The sequence below is a fragment of the Ostrea edulis genome, chromosome 8 (genome assembly GCF_947568905.1).
Source record: "Ostrea edulis chromosome 8, xbOstEdul1.1, whole genome shotgun sequence".
In the NCBI taxonomy this organism is placed as follows: domain Eukaryota; kingdom Metazoa; phylum Mollusca; class Bivalvia; order Ostreida; family Ostreidae; genus Ostrea; species Ostrea edulis.
Genome location: NC_079171.1, coordinates 5,626,562 through 5,645,900, shown reverse-complemented (window position 1 = coordinate 5,645,900; position 19,339 = coordinate 5,626,562). Strand labels below are relative to the sequence as shown.

The 19,339-nt window shown below is 35.4% G+C and overlaps 1 protein-coding gene across 1 annotated transcript; it reads left to right on the top strand.

Annotated features, from left to right (window-relative positions):
- The first annotated feature begins 16,330 nt into the window (after positions 1-16,330).
- On the top strand, positions 16,331-18,968 carry LOC130049855 (E3 ubiquitin-protein ligase TRIM71-like). The gene has a single exon (XM_056148045.1). It carries the CDS (start codon positions 16,331-16,333, stop codon positions 17,981-17,983), a length of 1,653 nt encoding a protein of 550 aa, XP_056004020.1. The 3' UTR covers positions 17,984-18,968.
- The last annotated feature ends 371 nt before the right edge of the window (positions 18,969-19,339 follow it).

Sequence of the window (19,339 nt, the reverse complement as noted above, 5' to 3'; positions counted from 1 at the left end):
ATACAATTTGCATACTTTGGATTATCCTGTGGTGTGTAATGAAAAAAAAAAGATAGAAACGATTTTCTGATTGTTAGAAACCTGAACTTTAATATAATTATACTTTTCAGCATCAGCATGTCCTGAATAGATGCACATTTAAATTTGCTATATACTCATTTCTTCATTAAAATATTCTTAAATTATATGTCTAAAATGCATACTTTCAGATAATTCCTGCTTTGAATGCGAATTAGTATATTCAGTAAATAAAAAGCATACATGTCCCCCCCCCTCTCTCTCTCTCTCTCTCTCTCTCTCTCTCATTCTCTCTCCCCCCCCCTCTCTCTCTCTCTCTCTCTCTATATATATATATATATATATATATTTCTCTTTCTCTGATTAACAACGTTGATAATAATTATTTGATGATATAGAATATTGGGTGAAGGGATGGTGGGGTGTCACTGTGTTTTGCGTCATTGAAACTCGACGTGAGCAGTGAATTCTTTCAGAGAGTTTTTTTATTTAATACATTCAACGATATTCTCAATTAGATACGCCATCTCAATTAGGTGCGGAGCAAAAACTACTGAAATTCAGCACTTTGTTGCAGCGTCGGCTTTCACCGCCTGACTGCTATCATAGTGATGATGGCGGAAAATGTTAACAACGGTAAAATATTTATTCCATCGGTCTGACTTCAAATCGTATAGAGTATAGTATATTGTTATTACTTTCATGTAAATCAGACGAATTTGCTCGATTTAGAAACATATCTTAAATGTAATGTAATCTCACTGTGTGTATAAACCACGTCGGGGTAACGGTACATATCAACGGTTGACAATTCACGGCGACATGTAACAGTATAAACAGCTTTATCTTAATTGCAATCACACAAAAGGCATCAAAAAGGTAAACGAGACTATTAAGTTGAATTATCTGAGGATACTTGCATACTGATATCGTTAATTATGATCATGCTGTTCTTCAGGAGAACACCCTTTACAGTTATCTTGAACTTTTTAGAAAAGTGAGCCTATTTATCTATATTTGTTATTCATTTATCAAAAATATATGAAGATACATTATTTGTTCAAATGCACATCTGGTGCATCAAAAATTGGTACAGTATAAATTCTACATTCAATAGTATATTTCCTTACACAGTACTCAAACAAAGGAGTAAGAGAGCACATACATAATATATAGCCTGGTTCATGTTCAGCTCGATCCATTCTTGTAAACAAGTTGTTAGATTGTTAGATTGAAAATGTACCTCTCTGATGTTCATGCGTTTGGTATTAAAAGTTGGAGCAAAGATAAGTAGTTGTTTTTTTAATATATAATTCAAAACTTTGAAGTGAATGAACAATCGGTATGGAACTTGGATAAATGATTATGCAAATTGTAGTATATATCCGTAGAGGTAGATTACCTGGTGTTATCGGATTTTATTTCATTGGCAGATATTATATATCCCTCTCTCACTCCCTTGTGAAATTGCTTCGTAATACTTATGAGCCTGAACCATGAGTTCATAATGGAAATTATCTGATATATGGCATTTTATCATCAATTTAATGTCATATAAACACCGTTATAAAATGCATACACTGCTCTGATGTGGATGATGGCATCCAATATACCTATGATTAAGATTGACAAGATGTTGCACAATCTATATCAATTTTTTAAGAGTCTGTGTAAACATCTTGGTGTTTCTAAAAGTTGATATCAGCAAAATGGCTAGAACAAGGATGTTTCTCTGTTGGTTCACTTTCACGGAATGCAATAATCGCACTAAATTCCGACTGCTCGTGGTTTTCTGCACAAATTACGCCAGCATTTCCTCTGTGTGAACACTTTTCCCAGGATTTGGAAAAGGTGAACTTTGACATCACCCAAAGTAGATCTACTTTTGTTTGATTTGTGACCGTTTGCACCGTAAAATATATATTTTCTCAAAGACAATTGTGTTACCAGTGTAAACAATGTTAACAGGAAGTACCCCTGTGGAGCATTTTGTTCATATCACATGACCGGTGTGGCGAAATACAAAAATCCATAGGTGTTGCAGATAACTCGAAACCTATTATCTTTATATTTTACATGCCATAAATTGACACCAGGAATTATGAAGATATGTTCACTCTGAAAAAGATCTGGTCATTTACATCATGTTTTTGTAGTTTTGTACAAACATGATAAAACGTATGTGAAATGTGATTATGAGATTGATCATTGTTTGTTATCTTCTAATGAGAAACGTCTTGTATGACCTTTATACAGCTAGCATCGGTCTATTTCTGTTTCATGTTCTGTACATACTGATTTTGACTACGGATTGTTCCGTTTGATCAAAATATAGAGATAAGGCGGAGTTTGGCCCGCTCATCTTACCACCATTGTATATAAATATATTATAGAATGTTACAACACCTCTTATGAAGTATAATTTCACCATCGAAGGAGTGATACAACTTTACTCTTTTTTATATGAATTTGTATGATTTCTCCGGAATGATGAGCTGGGTGTTTTGTTTGCAAATAAGATACAGTAGACCCCGCATGTCACTGTCACATGATGCATGATGTGGATCTTTCATAAAACATGCGTAAACACTCAGACGTTCAAATTTCTTCAATAGAAAATATTATGAAAAATTGAAAACGGTTTTTTTAGGGGAGGGGTGTATTTTTGATAGTTTTAAACTCTTTGGCTAAAATCGTTAATTTAAAAATATGTTAATTAGAAAAGGGGACTATCAGACAAATGTATTGTAAAAGGAAATTGAAATGAAATGGCCAAAATTCAGAATATTGCGATCTTTCTCAAATTTCAGCCAAGCCCGATCGGAAATATAAAAAAGTAGTCATAGATAACATTGTAATCTGAAAACTACATTCCTTTGATGTAAAATGGTTTACAGAATTCATGAACTTTTAAAGGAAACTGTATTAATGAAAAGTGCATAGCATAAACAACAATGTGTTTAGTATAGTAATTTATTTCAATTTTGATTGAGATCATTACTTCTCTCCTCTTTTTTTGAAACCCTCGACGAGGCGTAGAACCAACTAAGAAACAAACAATGCCCGATTTACTTCAAACCTAAAAGCAGTGACATTTCTCAGATTTGATAATTTCGTCTTAATTTCTTATTAAAAGATGTTTGTTCAAAATATTTTCCCCAAAGAACATGTTTCTTGAATATTTTAGAAGTAAAATAAATATCATGGTAAAACTGTTATAATTCTCATGAAGATTGTTTTATTCCTAAAAATTGCATCACTTATATGAGTTTGTGTACGTTTTATCAATCATTCACATCATACATCTAATCAGAGCAATGTTTTGATTTTAAAAGTTCTCATTTACAAGCTTTAGACAATTTCACCTTTTGGGTAAAATTCACAAAAAAGTTACAAGAAGTTATAGAGAGCTGTTTCCATTCTTTCGATAGTAAAATCGTGTTTCATGGCAGTTGCTTAACCGAACAATTAGATTAAAGTATAGTACAATGTAGCGATTTGGAATGGACAAGCTGACCTACACGGAACACACTATGATATGTCGCCTAGAAACGGACGGCTGTAAGCCAAGCTAATACGGCTTCTATGAAAAGGCAACAGGGTCTATTTGCAATAACCAGATTGATGAGCGATACAATTCTTAGCTATTGATTCTATTACCATGAGGCATGATGGTTGATAACATTCTCAGCTATTAATTATATCATCATGACGAATCAATGATATGATGCGAATTAAATGTTTAAAATATGTAATTCTTTACATGTTTTATAGAAATGTGTTCTATTGATCACTGTTCGTTATTTTCACCTTTCATTTATAATCATCAATCTTTTCTTTAGTTCTGATTTAGTTAATGCCGATGCATCCGACAGCTAAAAAAGACAACCTAAATACATCGATTCAAGCCTGCAACACTGCTGCGTACGACCTGTATGGATGTGAATGCAACATAATGTAAAACTTATACTGTACCAATTTTGATGCACCAGATGCGCATTTCGACAAATAATGTCTCTTCAGTGATGCTAAACCGAAATGTTTGAAATCCGATATCTATAAAATCCAAAATAATTTTAAACGACGTGTACAGCTGCACTTCCTCTCAAAGAATACAACAGCACCAATACCAGATCATTGGATGGCGCTGCAGAAACAAGAGCTCCCCTCGTTAAGCGTTCCACATACTACAATGCTTATCAGAGGGCTGATGGAGGTAGTTACTCAATACATGAACAAAATTTCTGAATTACCTCTCTTTGTTCATGATCGTTCTCGTGTTCTTGTCTTTCTGTGCAATCACAAACTGTAACCCACTGTGAATACACATAAATGATAGGTACCGATGAAAGAACATATTGTAATAATACGAAATATGTTAATCCGTCAGCAAATAAACATAATAAATCAATGTAAGACTCACATAGTGAGTGGGGATTAAACACATCGATCACTGGATATAAAATGGCGCATACGGATGTTCAATTTACGGACTCTGAACTTTGTATCATTTAATTTACCTCTTCATGATTGTGTACTTTGAATATTTATTTCTGAACTATTTACAAAACAATGTCTGTAAAACTATTTTATAACTACTCATTAGTGCTACAAAATATTTATCATTTTTCATTGAATTTACACTGTCTAATTAACTCAAAATAAGATGTGTGTGGTGAGTGGAGGTTAAGCAAACCGGACAGACACAGATGACTTTTTATCACTCGATTTAACAGTATATGATAGTGTACTTTGAAAATGTTTTGCAGAAACAAGAGATTCCTTTATGTATAATGCTTATATGAAGACTGATGGGGACAGCTACCTAATGCATAAACACCTGTAACAGGAAGGGAGAAAATGCAACGACAAGACCGGGGTTCGAACCGGGGCACCCTGAATCTCTAGTCAGGTGCTCTACTAACTGAGCTAACTGGCCACCGGCGATCGAATACGGCTGACCGCTACACACCTACTTCTTCAGAGTTACTTCTCTTTGTCTATGTATTGGTTGTATGTGCAGTATTCAACTATCACCAGATATAAATGATATGTCCCAATAAAGTAAACAGATGAGAATTATAAGATATGTGTTAATCCATCAGCGAATAAGCATATTAAATTAAAATAAGACTCACATAGCGAGTGGAGGTTAAACAAATCGGTTATTAAATATAAAATGGCAAATACAGATTTTTAATTAACGGACTTTGAACTTTGTGTAATTTGATCTACCTGTTGATGATTGTGTACCTTGAATATTGTTTTTACTATTTACTTAATATCTATAAAACTATATCACATTTCCTTATTATTGAAATTACACTGTTCCGGTGTTTTTTTTCTCAGACAACATGCGTTTTCGCATTCACGATTATTTTTAAACTGCGCATGGGATTATAGATAGCGCACAAATACTAGATTTAAAAACATTGGATCCCCTGTCCCAACAGACCTTAATTCTATTTATTATGGAATAAAATTGTCGTATTGTTTCATAAAGAAATGGAGATTTCACTCAGTAACTAGTTAAGGTAGCTCATTACACTGATTTTTTTTATACAATAGCTCGTTAATTCACTTCTAATAAAATATGGTTTCACCATCGAGAGAGTGAGGCAAGTTCTCAAGTATTTTATATGAATTTCTGTATTCTATCGCGGAATTATAATAAAGGTACTTTGTTTGTAAATAAGATAATCTAGAGTCCAAAGCTCTCTCTGATTTCATTTCACTTTCAATATTATGTAAACAATGAAAATATATTATCTGTTAAGAAAATGTAGATTCATAAATCTCGACTTATTTCTGATAATGACAAAGACACATTTATATAACTAAATACAATTTATCAAACTGTATTGTATTTGTTGATAAACTACATATATATGTATACTGTATACATCACAGACACTTAGGGTAAAGATCATGATCATTCGCTCCTCACCCCCACTCCACCTCCACCCCCTCCCCACACACAGAGAAATAAATCCGAGATCAGAAAAATAGGTGTGGGGCTGGAATGATCATGGTCCATGCCCCAGTACCTGTGGTATGTGTAGAATACCCTTTGTTTAAAGTACATCACGTTAAAGACGTCTTTGTGTTCCTAAAACAGCGGACAATAACATCCAAATCACGTGATGTCGTCTTTTGTACAGAGCATTTTACTCCGTGTAGGTCATCGAATTCAAAAAGGTTTCCATAATGGTGAGGCTTCTAGTAGATATTTTCCTAATATTCTTTTTGAAATATCGACGAAGAGCGCTACATCTATCGTCATACGAAATTTAAAAGTTGTTTAATAACATAAATCCATATCCTAAATTATCTACCTCTACCTACTATCGTTTATATATTTCCAGATCCATAAAAGCCTGGGCGGGGCCAAATGTCCATGGACATGTCAGATAATGAGGAATCTACAAGCTTAAACTCAGAGTTATATACCGTTTGTGGCCCCGTGTAACATCTAAATCATAAAATTGCTTGTTATTCATTATTAGTTGAATCTTGTAAATTTTAAAATGAAGCAAGATAATTTACTTTTATAACGATATTAGGGCCCATTTCATATAAATATTTAGCTTCATCTTTTATAATCATGACATTCTGTAATATTGCATACCCGAATATTTTTTTAAGTGTTAATTGTAGAAAAAAGTTTGATTTTCATTCGAAGTTGATGGACCACAACGTCACACTGTACGGTTTCCACGAGAAAATACAGATACCTTATTACTGAAACACTCTTCGTAATGCACCCGCTCATAAAGCATTGTTGAATGAGAAATTGCTATCAAATTGGCATATTTTGAAATTATTTCCAAATTCACAATTGTCCAGTGCCTCTCTCTAACATTTTTTCGGAACTGGTGACCTCTAAGCTTTATACTTCTTCGATTACGAACACATTTACTATCAAGAAGACAATAATTCATGAATTGACATTTTCTGCTTATTTAATGATAGGGTTATTACTTCAGATCCACTCTGATTCCATGAGATTATTGATATTCAACAAGCTATGTGTTATTTACTTGTTCCTTTACGTTTCAATTTATGCAGGTCGGTTAGAGTTTGTATTGCATTGAATAAATATGTCATTTAAATCCTCACAAAGATAAGGATCAAATCAAAAACCGGTTCTTTGTAATCAATATCGAGTGACAAATCAGTTTTTTCGAAGGTCACTCTTGCTTCTACCAAATTAAACCTATTGTGTACTGAAGTTTTGAAATAAAGTTTAAATCCTATGATATGATCTGAAAAAGAATGTATGCCTAACATTGTTATTGAAATGCTCCTCTTCATGCACATAAAGCAATGTTCAAAGAGAATTTGCTATCGAATTAGAACATTTTAAAATCATTTACAAATATGGCACTTGCTCAGTGGCTTTCTTTCACATTTGTCGACACTGGTGACTTAAAAGTTTATAATACATCGACGATTTACGAACAAAATTACCCTCTGGAAGACAACAATTCATGAGGACATTTCTCGGGGGGGGGGGGGGGGTTAATACGCTTATTACTTCAGATCCACTCTGATTCAGTGGTATTGTCAGTTACAGCGTGTATTGCATGAAAGACAGCATTTAAATCCTTACAATGTAAATCTTACACGGTAACAATGGAAAGGATTAAATCGAAAACCGGCTCTATGTAATCAATATCGAGTGACAAATCATTTGTTCGAAGACCACTCTTGCTTCTACCAAATTAAACCTATTGTGTATTGAAAAATAACGCTTGTGTGTAACTTAGAAAGAGAGTTTAAACCTCATGTTTACATCAACAATAGTGATTTCCACCAGGTCCGCTAAGATGGTATATAGAATGATGCTATCTTTCTGGACTGTAGTGCGATTTCTATTGTGCTATGTTTAGTCTATGTATTTGGGACGACCCCCTCCTGTGAATTACACACACAAAAAAGTACACTCTTACAATGCAAATTGATGGACTTACTCAAAATTGTTTCTCGTTTTAAACATGTACAGCAGAACACAGATTCCAATATGAGGCAGAGCGACTTTTCCATTTATTTTATCCTTTGAATGTTTACAAAGATCATATCTTCAATATTTTGTTGCATTTGCAAATTAATTCTAATGCGATGAATAACGCCATCATTTTTATTAGGACTTTTAAGTCTATATAAACGTGGTTAGGACCATAACGTGTTTAAATGTGATTATTTAATCCAGTCTAGGGACAGGAATTTTTATTGATCGATGGAAAGGAAAATAAGTAGGTACCTGTAAAATGAAAACCGAATTCTTAATTATGTTAATTAAAATGGTATATCAAACCACATATAAATCAAATTCCCCCTCCCCTCCCCATAAACTTCCAGGTTGAGTGATACAAAGTTTTAAAACTTGGAAGAAAGTGAGAAAGTGCAAAGTACAAATCCAAAATTGACTAAATTATATTTATATTACAAATCACATTTTCCTTTATGAACCAACCAATTGTTAGCACGCCACACAATCCGTTCATATTGACTATGAACGGATTATGAACTAGCTTAAAGTTCGGGACTGAAAAAGCGTAATGATTCGAAAAAATACAGCATATGTCACAAAGATCTCGCAAGTCACACCTCGGATTAAGATTGTGAACTTACTTGGATTATCATCCCAATATTGTGGTACCCTACCTCCAAAATACAGTACACCGTCTAATGTTGATAAAAGGCAGGGCGAGACGAAGTGTGACGTCATGCCTATGTGTTGACGTACATCACAATACAACTGTGACAGAGGCTAGGAGTTTTTTTATGCAATAAAATAGAAGCAATATAAACAAATGGTGATTAGTAAATTAATATAAATATTAGAAATGAACAGCACTTTAGAGCTGTTCACCGTCAATATGAACGGCTTTGGATTTGAGGCCAATTCTCTGTGAATCGCTAGCTCAAAAGTGCTGTTGAGTTCTTAAATAAATAGCATGTGTAATTATTTTATTATTTTTCGGATCCAGAAATTTCAGAACGGAGAGTTACAGTTCCTCAGTCGGGAGTTTCAGTAGATTTTACTCTAAAGAGAAATCTACATATACACGTGAATATTGTGTACTTGTATGAAGTATATCACACCGTATGTTCATAACACTTTTGTTTTATATGGATGTCCAATACTCAGACAGACACATGTCTAATATGTATGCCCTATACCCAGATAGATATGAGTCTAATATGTATGTTCTATACCCAGATAGACACGTGTCTAATATGTATGTCCAATACCCAGACAGATGCGTGTCTAATGTGTATGTCCTATACACAGACAGATACGTGTGTAATATGTATGTTCTATACCCAGACAGATACGTGTGTAATATGTATGTTCTATACCCAGACAGATACGTGTCTAATATGTATGTTCTATACCCAGACAGATACGTGTCTAATATATATGCCCTATACCCAGACAGATACGTGTCTAATTTGCATGTCCTATGCCCGACATATTTCTCACATGAGAGAAAATCAAAGGGAGAAAGTGGCATCTGCGCAGATCATGTAATGTACACCAGCACTAATAATAATGAATTATATGTAATTTAGGGTCATTATTTAATAACTACACCAATATGAAATACAAATATTGACATCAAAAGGAAATACGATTTTTCATTAGACTGTCGTGACCCGACTTTAATGTATACCCCCTACCCACATGTGTCAGAACCAAGAAAAATTATCTGCTACTTAGTTAATTTGATTAGATGCATATCAAAATATTACAATGGAGAAATAATATAACTTAAACACTGCTTAGAGAGAGAGAGAGAGAGAGAGAGAGAGAGAGAGAGAGAGAGAGAGAGAGAGAGAGAGAGAGGGGGGGTGTGTAATTTTTGAATATCCCTATTCCGTTACATTCATTATATACTAATTCATATTCAAAACATGAATTGTCCGCATTGCCCATTGTCATTATTAACGTAGTTCCACACTCCTGTGACGTCATAAGATTTAGCAAAGTCAATAATTTAATGACTGGAACATAAATTTTGTTGGAGTCTTTTTCAATAGTTATTGTAAAAAATCTTGTTAGCCATAAAATATTTCAAAAGTCTTAGTTATATTTGAATAGTCAATGATGTGTTTCAAAATGTTGAATCCAAGGACAATAACTCTGTTTTCATTAAATTATTTATCAAGTCCATTATGCAATAGATTACCTATATTTTTCACAAACATTTTACCAAGGTGATAAGGAATTATTATCCGTGTCTTTTCATGAAATTACATACAATTTTAATCCATGAGTGGTTTTGAATAGCTCAGCTGTATGGTGCCAGACTTAGGTTTTTTATGGGGGTATACATACTCTGGAAGCTATAGATTTGAAATTATTAAGGAAAGGTATGGATTTTTTTCCATAAATAACTATAACAGATGTACATCTACTATTATAAACAGAAAAAATGATATGTAAACCATGCTATAGGGAAATTGTGTCCATATTTGTTTGTTTTTTAACATTTTGGAGAACAAGGCTAATTCAATAATTTTGGACTTATTATACTAAAACTAGATGAACATATTGGAAATGACACGTGTTTTAGTTATTGACATGTTTCCTGATAAATAAATGCAATTTAAATTTTTGTTGTTGTTTTTATTTTAAAATAACAACAGATAACTGTTTCCAATGAATTTCATAAAAATCTACATAGGGGTACATTACTTCAGTAGTGTCTGTAATGAAAATTAATATGGAAACCCTAACTAATTTGCCTTTTCTCATTACTCTGAATGTTAATCCATTGATTCCAAACAAAAAATTGCTACCTAAACCCCAAAAATCCAGGACTAAGGACCCACCTTAAACAGTGGATTTAAGAATATCTTTAATGAAGAAATTAAGGAAGGGGGTTAAAATGAAAAATTTTAACACCGTATTTTCTCAAACACATATGCGATATTTCATATCGTTGTAGCTGTCCCAATACGCTGTAGAATACTGTGTTTCTCTCCAGAAACTGTTTTAGAAAAAGAATCACCACCTTTATGATGTTTACTTTACTCATAGCCGATTTCCACATCCCCTGTGAGGCAATCGATACAAACAGCATTTAAATCGACAGTGTACGGAACAGACTTAGAGCTTTGGGAATAGTGGTACTGATTTTAAAAGAAATTAAAAATCGATCTTTACTCGTTATTTACATATAAAAATTATAATAACAACGATAATTGATATAAATAAAAATTACCCTACAAATTATTTAAATTTCGACAAAATTGATCATCTGAAGACAAAATAACCTTATTTAGCCAATTTTAAATCGCCCATAGTATATAGATTTTGATAGTTTCAATTATCAATGTTTTATTATTTGGTAAAGGAATATTATGAACGAGGTTTTATACTCCGTGTGACACCGTGGGAAAGCTCCGTGGACACACCATGTTTTTAGCAAGACCAACACTCACGCGGAAGACTGGGGTTCGAATCCCAGTCGCGACAAGACCTAAGTCGTTAAAACAGGTAGTGACAGTTCCATCGCCAAAAGCTCGGCGTCAGGTGTGACTGTCACGGGTTCTCAAATATGACCTTAAAAACAGACGTCTCGTGTCACAGTGGGTGTGCTAAAGAACCCTCATTCCTCAATGGCCGTAAGCGGTGGGCAAAGGTCTACATTTGGAGCCCTTCACCGGTCTTGTTGGCGTCTCCATATGAGAGAAAAATTATCGAGTGAGACGTTAATGGTACCTTCACATTCACGGATATTTCATACGAATCCTTTTATATTCCACAAATCCGTAAAAGTAAACGGATTGTTACGATTCAGACACCTTAAAGCACTAGTTAAGAACGTTTTAAAAGTATTTACTGGCCATTTGTGGTTTATTACGAGTTCTTGCGATGCACATTTACGATTTGTTCCGAGTGAACACGGATAAATACTAGCAATTTACGAGCTTTTTAGGGATTGTTAGGAGTATGTTACGGAAATTTACTAGTTAGCTTAGCTTTTACGTGTAAATCAAGAAATGCTAATGTGTTGATAACGTGCTGTTACGAATAGTTAGGACTTAATAACGATTGTTTACGTTTTATGCTCAAAAGTTTTCGCAAAGGGCTTTGTATCATCGTTCGAGAACTGACATTAAAGTGTAACTTTTTTTAAATGCCTTGAAAACAACTGAAAAAACTGTCCGATTTTGCGTCTTTTATACCTTTCCTTAATCGCAAAGTTTATATATCAATCGGAACTTCTCGAATGTCTCGCGCACTCAACATAGATCTCGGATGTAATACGATGGCATCCATGAGCGAATTTGATGCATTGTCAATTGTGACGTCACAGCAATGCATCAAATTCGCTCATGGATGCCATCGTATTACATCCGAGATCTATGTTGAGTGCGCGAGACATTCGAGGAGTTCCGATTGGTTTATGTATATCTCGTAAAGTAATCGTGTCTATACGTAAAGCGTTCGTATTGACTCTGAACAATCCGTAAAGCGATTGCAACCCGACGTGAATGAAGTCGTAAATATCACTTAGGCATTCGCAATAATCCATAAACAACTCGTACACTATTCGTAACATATCATAAAATAACTGCAAAGATTCGTAAAAACACTTTTTACGAGTGTTTTACGGATTTTTACGAGCAGTTTACGTGTTCTTGTGACCAGTTTAGGTTATTTACGGAAAATAAAATCCATGGGCAACCGTGGAAAAAAGATTAACATGTCAAAAAAATTGCCCCTATTTTCACGGATCCTTACGAGTAAGTGCGAGTTGTGACGAATTATTAACGAATACAGACGAATTATTTACGAATGCTTGTGATTGACGGAGATACGTAAGGACTCGTAAGAAAAAATCGTGAGTGTGAAGGTGGTATAAACAAGATTCAACCAATCAATTAATCTTTGAATTGAGATTATTATCTGGCTCAGATGAACATTGGGATGCCTCGAGAACCAGGCTAGTCCAGATGAACAACGATGCCTCGAGTACCAGGCTAGTTCAGATGAACATCGAAAGGTTTCGGGAACCAGCCTAGTTCTGGGCTGCGTTCAAGATCGTAGCGGCTAGCCTAGCTCCTAGGCTAGATATCTAGGTCTATTGAACGCACTGTATGAATTAACGCTTGCTATCCCTTCGTAGGGCTAGGCTTGCACATCGTTCAAGATTAGCGATACCGAGCCCTACCTAGCCGCTACGATCTTGAACGCAGCCCAGATGAACATCGGAAGGTCTCGGGGAACATGATAGTTTAGATTACGTGTTCGTTCAATTAAATGTGGCTCTTACTTGTGTTGATAACAATTATAGGTGAATCGTGTGTTAGTAACAATTATAAGTGACTCTTGTGTTGATAACAATTATGGGTGGTTCTTACTTGTGTTGATAATAATTATAGGTGCCTATTGTGTTGGTAAAAATCATAGGTGGTTCTTACTTGTGTTGATAACAATTATAGGTGGTTCTTACTTGTGTTGGTAGCAATTATAGGTGGTTCTTGTGTTGATAACAATGATGGGTGGTGCGGAATGACGAACTTGACAACAAAGCTCACCGCGTTACTGTCTGTAACTTGACGGCAAAATAATGTGGATTTCAGTGTTATAATGCCATGCTTTTACAAACAACATTATTTTTACTCAATATATTCAGTTTAGAGATATAAAACATTTTCTAACAATAAAACAGCCCAGATTGTTTTCCGAGGGAAGGGCATGCTATACATACCGTAATCAAACAAAGCTTTGTATGCTATATTTATTCTTAAATGTCGGACGTAAAATAACAAGGAACATTAGGCTATACAGGTTAGGTCCTTCTATATACACTGATTATGACTACGGATTACTCCGTTTAGCTGATCAAGAAATAAGACTCAAGGTGGGTGTGGCCAGTTGACAGGGGATGCCTACTCCTCCTGGGCACCTGATCTCACCTTTTGTACAGCACACAACACGAGTTTTAACCCTGTTCCGTGCAACGTGGTGGGAAAAAAAGAGACCAATACACGGTGGACCTTTAAAATTGTCCTTGGATGTCACCTTATACGTCCCTGTGTGATAACATAAAGAACTAAAGAAATAATAATATCAAATGATCCACCCAAAAAAACCTTCCACGATGGGGTGTATAGCACTAAAGCCGTGAACTGTATATCCAGGGGTCCGTGTTTGCAAAACTCTTTTGTATTAGGTGTTCTGAGATTGATCACTATGCCTTATCATCATTTCATACTAGCTATTTGTCGTCTTGAACGGACGTTGACACTAGGCTACTGACTAGGGGGTCATTTCGTGGGAGGAAACCGGGGTACCTTGAGGACACTTGCAACTCCAAACACAAATTGTGTACGTCTTATATCAGAGGATTGTGTGTAAACCACCATAACACAAACAACATATAACTGGAAGAAAGTCAATTTATTTAATTTCTAACTCACTAGTTCAAGAAAATATTCTGGAAGTAAGACTCGAACACGTAATATAGAATAAGCTCGCATGCGTGAGTGCAGCACAAGTTTAATCATACACGTGTGAATGTACCTAGATATCTGGAGGTTCATTATTCCACTCAACTCAATCTACAACAGAAAAAAAATAATCATATTAATACACAAATCATTAGTAACGTTATTTCATGCCATCATCTCACCAGAGGTCGCATTACGCAAGCATCACTTGCACTTCCAAAAAAAAAAGACAGAAAATTTACCTATTGTTTACCTGTACACAGGTGAGTAATCTACAGTAAATACATAACAGGTAACATCGTTTTTCAAAGTGTAGGGCCAGCCAGGGAGAAATTGTCTTCTACAAATGTTGTTCTGTTACAAGCAGAAAAGGAACTAAAATGTCTCTTTTCCCCAAACTTCGTACTCCTAAATTGTACTCCTTCGTCCTTCAATTTGCCAGTTCATTCATCATTACATTTCAACAATTTATTATTACCACTAAAAGAGTGGCGTGGGGGCAATTCGCCATTCAATCCTATTTCACATGTGAAAATAACTTAGTTGCCATATGAAAATAACAGAAATGATTGTCATAAAAAATGTGGAGGGTCAGCCCCCTGGTTTTACGTGCCTAATACGTTGGTACGTTAAGTACATATAAAGGTTTGCTCTTGTGCGAATCTGTCAAAATTTGATATCGTGAGCATTTATATACAACATAATTAAAAACAACAATGCTCTTTATTGTATATCACATACACATTACTAAGTATGAAAAGGGAGATTACAGGGATAGCATCCCTTTCATTTTGAGAAAGAAAGAGAGAAGAATTGAATAAATGGCGGCCGCCATAAAAATTAAGTGGTGGTCGCCATATAAATCAAGTGGCGGCGTCCAGTTAAACCAATTAATGAGTGGCAGCCGCCGGTTAAATTAAGTGGCGGTCGCCAAATAAATGAAGTGATGGTCACCAGTTAAATGAATGTTACTTCTATACCCTGGCACCTATCACCTTCTATCTTCCGTAGTTTAGTGCTTCCTCTATGGCCAAGAAACCGACAAAAGTTAACCGAAATAAATATAGATCCAACAAATTTTATTTATTAATTGGAGAGCCGAGATGATATATCCTATTACCCCCCCCCCCCCCTCCCCCCCTCTCCCATCCACTCTTTGCATAGTAAAATTCTCAATTGATTTATTTATTCACTAAACATGTTTGGTATATAATGAAGTTACACAATATGAGGTATATGATGACAATAAGGTAATAGATAGTTTGATGTACCTGTAAGGTAAGACTATTCGTGACCCACAGGGTTGAATTTCAATATAAACGGCGTACAATAAAAATATTCATTATATACACATTCGATTTAATTCTACTTTTGATGAAAGGAAATTCAGTCTTCTGACGTAAATGTTGACATAGTTACCCAACATGAACCAGTCAAACAAACTTTAAACTATCTAAACAGGCGATAACACATAAATAATGCATACAGGCCGAACAGTTATTTAATCACGGGACTAGACGGAAGGTCGAAAGAACAGGGAGGCCATGTTGGATTTTCAGGTTAGACAAAATTAGATATACGAATTCTGCCATTGTGGTGTCAATAATATCGATACTTCTATCGTCAATGAGGTACGGCTGATCAATTATAATTCGGGGGGGGGGGGGGTTATAGCGATGCCTTGTACTTAAATGTCATTTGAAATATTAAAATTAATGATCGCACTGTTTTATATCATACAGTAATTCTACCTGGTAATTTGTTTTAACCTGTTGGAATATTTTATCAATATCCCAATTTTTATTGACAGTAAAGTGTTTCTGTGATCCCGGCGTCAGAAATGCATCCCCGGCGCAGTGCTCAGGAAATCCTACTGTGTGACCTCTGTGAAACTGTCCCCCTACAGAGTCGATGTGAAGTTTGTAATATAAATCTATGTAAGGCCTGTGTTGGGGAGCACCTCTCCGATTCCACTAAACAACACCATGTTATGCCCTTTTTACAAAGAAAGTCTACTCCTAACTACCCGAAATGTCCGAAACACGCCAATGACCTCTGTAAACATTACTGTGAGGACTGTGACATTCCTGTCTGTATTACCTGTGTCTCCTCCGGTAAACACAAAGGTCACAAGTTATCAGAATTTCTGGATAAACTCAACTCCAAAACACAAAGTTTGCAAAAAGATTTAGAGGAACTCGAAACCAGAATTTACCCGCAATATAAAGAAATGGCGTCCAATGTCCAAACTGAAAAAGCCGAAATAGAAACAAATTACGGGAAATTGACAACAGCTGCCGAGCAAGAAGGTGAAATCTTACACCGGGAGATCACCGTCATTGTCAATCAGCGGAAATCTGCCATTCAGGAGATGAAAAACAAACACCTATCTACCCTGAATAAAAATACAGATAAAATCACACAGAAAATGGCGGAACTCAAGCAGATCATGTCCGACTTGAGATCAATCCTAAAATCAAATGATGTCTCCTTAACCTCTACTTACAAATCTAGGAATTCCGAATTTAGAACATTACCGCCTAAAGTTCGAGCTACATTGCCGAGTTTTACTCCTCAGAAAATAAAAAAAGATCAGCTCGATGAAATGTTTGGTTCCCTGTCGCCATTATCCATTAACACAGAACATGGCGACACAATGAAGTCAGCAGAAGCTGTATCGTCTCCTCCAGTCAAACCACTGCTTGATGAGCCGCGCCTCACCGCCACCATAGACACTGGGTATAGAGAACTAGTCAGTGTTAGCTGTCTCAGTGAAGATCAAGTCTGGACACGTGGGGAGAACGAAACCATGAAGCTGCTCAACCTCCAGAGTAAACTACTGACATCAATACAAACCAAGTCAGGGAATGCACCGTGGGGTATAGCAGTGACGCGGGACGGAGATCTTGTTTATACCGACTATCATAATAACACCGTGAACTTAATTAAGAATAAAAAGATACAGACCGTGATCACACTACAGGGGTGGGAACCTCTCAATGTCTGTTGTACTGCGGGTAACGACCTACTGGTTACCATGGACAGTGATGATTACAAACAATCCAAAGTCGTGCGTTACTCCGGCTCCACAGAGAAACAAAGCATTCAGTTTGATGATCAGGGTCGTCCTCTCTATTCCTCTGGTTACACTAAATACATCAGTGAGAATAGGAACCTGGATATCTGTGTGGCTGACATTGGAGCAGTAGTGGTGGTCAATCAGTCAGGAAAACTCCGATTTAGATACACTGGTCATCCCTCTAATACCGAGCAATCATTTGAACCAGTCGGCATCACTACAGACAGCCAGAGTCACATCCTGATAGCAGACTGTAACAATAACGTTATCCACATCCTAGATCAGGACGGACAGTTCCTCCGTTACATTCACTGTGATTTACGCCATCCATGGGGTTTATGTGTGGACATCAGAGACAACCTCTTTGTGGCCGAGTATTACACTGCTAAAGTGAAGAAAATCCAATATCTATAAACACAGTGTTAATTTCACATGTCTACACAGTGTTAACTACACAGCTCTACAGTGTTAACTACACAGCTCTACAGTGTTAACTACACAGCTCTACAGTGTCAATTACACATCTCTACAGCGTTAATTACATCTATCAAAACGTTGTTAATTACACATCTCTGCATTGTTATTTACATTAGTGTGTTGATTACAACTTCTTGCTAATTACAGTTCCATGTTAATTACAGCCCTGTGTTAATTACAGTCCTGGGTACATTACAGTCCTATGTTGATTACAGTTCCTTGTTAATTACAGCTTGTGTTTATAACAGCCCTTTGTTTGTGATGTGTAATGTACTTGTGTGTGAGTTTAACTAATTTGACTGTGTTAAAAGTATCTCTATACAATCTTTTTGTGGACTAGTTTGACTGTGTTACTAGTTATCTATCTATATACAATTTGTTGTGCACTAATTTGACCGTGTTACTAGTTATCTCTATACAATCTTTTGTGGACAGTGTTACTAGTTATCTATATACAATCTTTTGTGGACTAATTTGACTGTGCTACTAGTTATCTATATACAATGTTTGACTGTGTTACTAATTATCTATCTATATACAATGTTTTCTTGACTAATTTGACTGTGTTACTAATTATCTATCTATATACAAACTTTTGTGGACTAATTTGACTGTGCTACTAGTTATCTATATACAATCTTTTATGGACTAATTTGACTGTGCTACTAGTTATCTATATACAATCTTTTGTGGACTAATTTGACTGTGTACTAGTTATCTCTATACAATCTTTTGTGGACTAATTTGACTGTGTTACTAATTATCTATATGCAATCTTTTGTGAACTAATTTGACTGTGTTACTAATTATCTAAATGCAATCTTCTGTGGACAAATTTGACTGTGTTACTAATACTTGAATATTATTTAGTCTGTTTATCTTATCTTTCAATATGCATATATGTTTTTGATGTGTATATTAGATAAACATGATACAGAGTTCAGTTTTACATTATTACTGAGTACTTACTTAGATTAGACATTAACGGCAAACTAACAACTCAACTGTATGACAAACGGGATGATTTCAGCTTCTCCGTCGTCAACTTCCCACATTTATGTAGCAATATTCCATTATCACCTGCATATAGTGTTTATATATCTCAACTGATTCGATATGCAAGAGCTTGTTCTGGGTATAGTCAGTTTTTAAATCGAGGTAAGCTACTGACAAACAAGTTGATGGTACAGGGATTTCAACAGTCTCGATTGAAGTCAGCATTTCGTAAATTATATGGTCGTTATAACGATATAGTTCGTCAATACAACCTCGCATTGGGTCAAATGCTGTCTG